The following is a 3,964-nucleotide window of genomic DNA, read 5'->3' on the forward strand; positions in this document are numbered from 1 at the left end:
TCTATTCTATTCTATTCTATTCTATTCTATTCTATTCTATTCTATTCTATTCTTCTACCCTTATTCTACCCTTATTCTATTCTATTCTATTCTATTCTATTCTATTCTATTCTATTCTATTCTATTCCATTCCATTCCATTCCATTCTTCATTCCTATATTCTATTCTATTCTATTCTATTCTATTCTATTCTTCCTCCTTCCCTCTCTCCCTCTTTCCTCCTATCTCATCCCCCTTTCCTCCTGCAATGGACCATTCCATGCCCCCCCCTTGCAAGGCGTCTCCCCCAAACAGAGTTCTCCTCTCCCTTCCAGATGATGCAGACCAACGTTCCAGGAGTTTTTGCTGCGGGCGACGCAGTCACTTTTCCCTTGGCACTGAGAAACCACAAGAAGACCAACGTTCCACACTGGCAGATGGCCCACATGCACGGTGGGTATTGCTGTGGCCTTCTGTCTTGGAAGAAAAGCCTCCAGTCCCCCCTTGGAAGTCCTGGGAAGTCCTTAGCAAATGGTGCAGGGAGCTGCAGCCTGTCTGGTTTTTCATGAGGTCAAGATATCAGGCGAAGCAGAGGCCCAGATCCGATGATGCTGGTTCTTCCTCCCTTCTGACCACAAGGAGCAGTGGGGTAGAGAGAGAGGGGGGATTCTGTGTCCCCTCCATCTTGGTCATCTCTCTGCTCTTGCAGGGCCTCTTCTTCCGTCCCTTCCCAGGCCTAGAACAGCCTCTCTGATTCTCCTTCTAGTGGTCAGTTCTGCCCTATCCAACAAAATGAAATTTAATATGGAGAAAAGCAAGATTTTACACAAGTAGAAAAACCAAAGGTACAAGTATAGATTGGGTGAAACCTGCCTCAAAAACAGCAACTGTGAGAGGGACCTTGGAGTCCTAGTGGACGATCCCTTGACTATGAGCCAGTTGTGTGCGGCGGCAGCCAAAAAAAGCTAATACAATCCTTGGTTGTATAAATAAAGGCATAGAATCAAGATCACGTCAAGTATTAACACCGCTTTATAAAGCCTTAGTAAGGCCACATCTGGAATATTACATCCAGTTTTGGTCACCACATTACAAAAAAGATCTTGCGACTTTGGGAAAAATGCAAAAAAGAGCAGCTAAGATGATTAAAGGCCTGGAGACTAAAACATACGAAGAACGGTTGCAGGATTTGGGAATGGCCAGTCTAGAGAAAAGAAGGATGATGAAGGGGGGACATAATAGCAGTACTCCAGTATTTGAGAGGCAGCCACAAGGAGGAAGGGGTCAATTTATTTTCCAAAGCACAGAGGGCAGGATAAGAAACAAAGAATGGAAACTAATCAAGGAGAGAAGCAACCTGGAGTTAAGGAGAAACTTCCTAACAGGGAGGACAATTGATCAGTGGAACAGCTTCCCTCCAAAAGATGTGGGTGCTCCATCACTGGAGGTTTTTAAGAAAAGACTGAACAGCCCCTTGTCTGAAATGGTATAGGGTCTCCTGCTTGAGCAGGGGGCTGGACTAGAAGACCTCAAAGGTCCTTTCCACCTCTATTCTATTCTATTCTATTCTATTCTATTCTATTCTATTCTATTCTATTCTATTCTATTCTATTCTATCCCAATCTTATCTTCCCTATAAATAAACCTCCCTTCTGCTCTAGTTTTCAAGCCTGTTCACTCCTCCTAGCTCAGGGCAGATGCTTTAGTGGCACATGGAGAGCACATCCAAGGCCAACACAGTGCTGGGCTGCATTAACAGAGGGATAGAATCAAGATCACGTGAAGGGTTAATACCACTTTACAAGGCCTTGGTAAGGCCACACTTGGAATACTGCATCCAGTTTTGGTCACCACGATGTAAAAAAGATGTTGAGACTCTAGAAACAGTACAGAGAAGAGCAACAAAGATGATTAGGGGACTGGAGGCTAAAACATAGAAGGAACAGCTGCTGGAATTGGGAATGTCTAGTTTAATGAAGAAAAGGACGAGGGGGGACATGATAGCAGTATTCCAATATCTCAGGGGCTGCCCCAAAGAAGAGGGAGTCAAGCTATTCTCCAAAGCGCCTGAAGGCAGGACAAGAAGCAACGGATGGAAAATAACCAAGGAGAGAAGCAACCTGGAACTAAGGAGAAACTTCCTGACAGTTAGAACAATTAACCAGTGGAACAACCTGCCTCCAGAAGCGGTGAATGTTCCAACACTGGAAGTTTTTAAGAAGAGACTGGACAGTCATTTGTCTGAAATGGTTTAGGGTTTCCTGCCTGAGCAGGGGGTTGGACCAGATGACCTTCAAGGTCCCTTCCAACTATTATTATTATTATTATTATTATTATTATTATTATTATTATTATTATTATTATTATTATTATTATTATTATTATTGCACTCGTCTTGTTTGCAGCTGCAGGACGCTGCTGGCTCAGGTTCAAATTCGGGATCCACTGGACTAGAGGATACCCAGAGACCTTTCCCCATGTCCTGCTGTCCTCTAAAGCTCCTCCCATATTAGGTGCACACCTTTAGATTTTCCCTACCTTAGTCTAGGACTTTGCATTTGTGAAGAAGTCTAGAGCTGGTCGTCTAAGCGATAAAGAAGGCAGGAGTGAACTCTTCAAGGGAGGACTTTCCGAAAAGATGACTTAGTCTTGAGGAACAGGAAAGCAGGAGAAAGACACGCCAGATGGCTACGGTTTTGTGTATGGGACAGGGAGATAGTTGGACAGCCCCCCCCCCAAGTGCTGTTTCTCTACCCCACGACAATAAAAAGCACTGCAAGAGTCCCTGCACCGTTCTCGTCTCCGAAGATGGATTTGTTGAATGCAGTTTGCAAGAGCCAATGATCACATTGTCTGTTTGTTGACCTAGCCAACCTCAAAGGGTTTTACATCAGTGTTTTTCAACCTTGGCAACTTTAAGATGGGTGGACTTCAACTCCCAGAAGCTGGCTGGGAAATTCTGGGAATTGAAGTCCACCCATCTTAAAGTTGCCAAGGTTGAGAATACTGGCATATACCTATTCAAATAACGAACAAACATAGTTTTGATGTGCTCCAAAGACTCTCATGCATAGGCTTGGTTGACTTTTCTGTTACATTCCCAGGGCGCATAGCAGCACTGAACATGCTGGCCTATGGGACAGAAATCAGCACCATCCCTTACCTGTGGACCGCCATGTTTGGCAAGAGCATTCGCTATGCAGGTGAGGGGAAAAGGATTGGAGAGGGTGCCAAGATCTGCTTCTTGGTTGCCTTACTGGTTTGGCGGATTGATGTTCTCAGCTCCTTTGTATTTTAACTTTTGTCGTGTCATTGTTTTTATTTCACTCTGTTTTCTGCCCAGAGTCACTTGTTAATGTGGAGGGTCCATATCAATTGGATAAATAAGGGGTCCCGGGTGTTTTCTGAGCTTGGTTATTTTCTTGCAGACGTTTCATTACCCAGCTAGGTAACATCATCAGTGCTAGAAGGAAGTGGAATTTATGGAGAGGAGGGAGGGAGGGAGGGAGGGAGGAAGGAAGGAAGGAAGGAAGGAAGGAAGGAAGGAAGGAAGGAAGGAAGGAAGGAAGGAAGGAAGGACTGACTATGGGGTCCCAAGTGCTCTTTGGAATTCAGCCTAGATTTGAAAGGCTGGAGAAAGCATCTAATTTAGGGTGCTTTAAAATGTCTTTTTCTCCACTCTTGACCAAAAGGAAGCTAATGCTGCACCTTGTTGACTCACCTGCCCTTTGCAACAAAATTCTCCTTGTTTTCTCCATGTGGCAATGTAGCTGCAATACTTTTTTTAAAAAAATGCATATTTATTTCAAAATGCTTCTAAATATATTTATGCATGCGTAGTATTGATTGGCTTCTTATATTTTTATGCTTTTTTTTAAAGAAACAAGATTGCAGATTGACATAGGAAAAGAAAATTGTGTGCCTCCTACATATATACACGTTTTGTTTTCTAGGTCATGGAGAAGGATTTGATGATGTGATTATT

The 3,964-nt window shown here is 43.6% G+C and overlaps 1 protein-coding gene across 1 annotated transcript in view; it reads left to right on the plus strand.

Annotated features, from left to right (window-relative positions):
- Positions 1-3,961, plus strand: part of LOC107300004 (apoptosis-inducing factor 3-like) — a gene marked incomplete at both ends in the record, with an annotated part of 22,869 nt that extends 18,908 nt beyond the window's left edge. Inside the window, 3 exons of the mRNA XM_015829347.1 lie at positions 315-432; positions 3,084-3,182; positions 3,933-3,961. Of these exons, the coding sequence (XP_015684833.1) occupies positions 315-432; positions 3,084-3,182; positions 3,933-3,961 (246 nt within the window). The remainder of the gene's footprint in view (positions 1-314; positions 433-3,083; positions 3,183-3,932) is intronic.
- Between the last annotated feature and the right edge of the window lie 3 nt (positions 3,962-3,964).

Source organism: Protobothrops mucrosquamatus, unplaced genomic scaffold (assembly GCF_001527695.2).
Source record: "Protobothrops mucrosquamatus isolate PMUCROS unplaced genomic scaffold, P.Mucros_1.0 scaffold5913, whole genome shotgun sequence".
Taxonomy (NCBI): Eukaryota; Metazoa; Chordata; class Lepidosauria; order Squamata; family Viperidae; genus Protobothrops; species Protobothrops mucrosquamatus.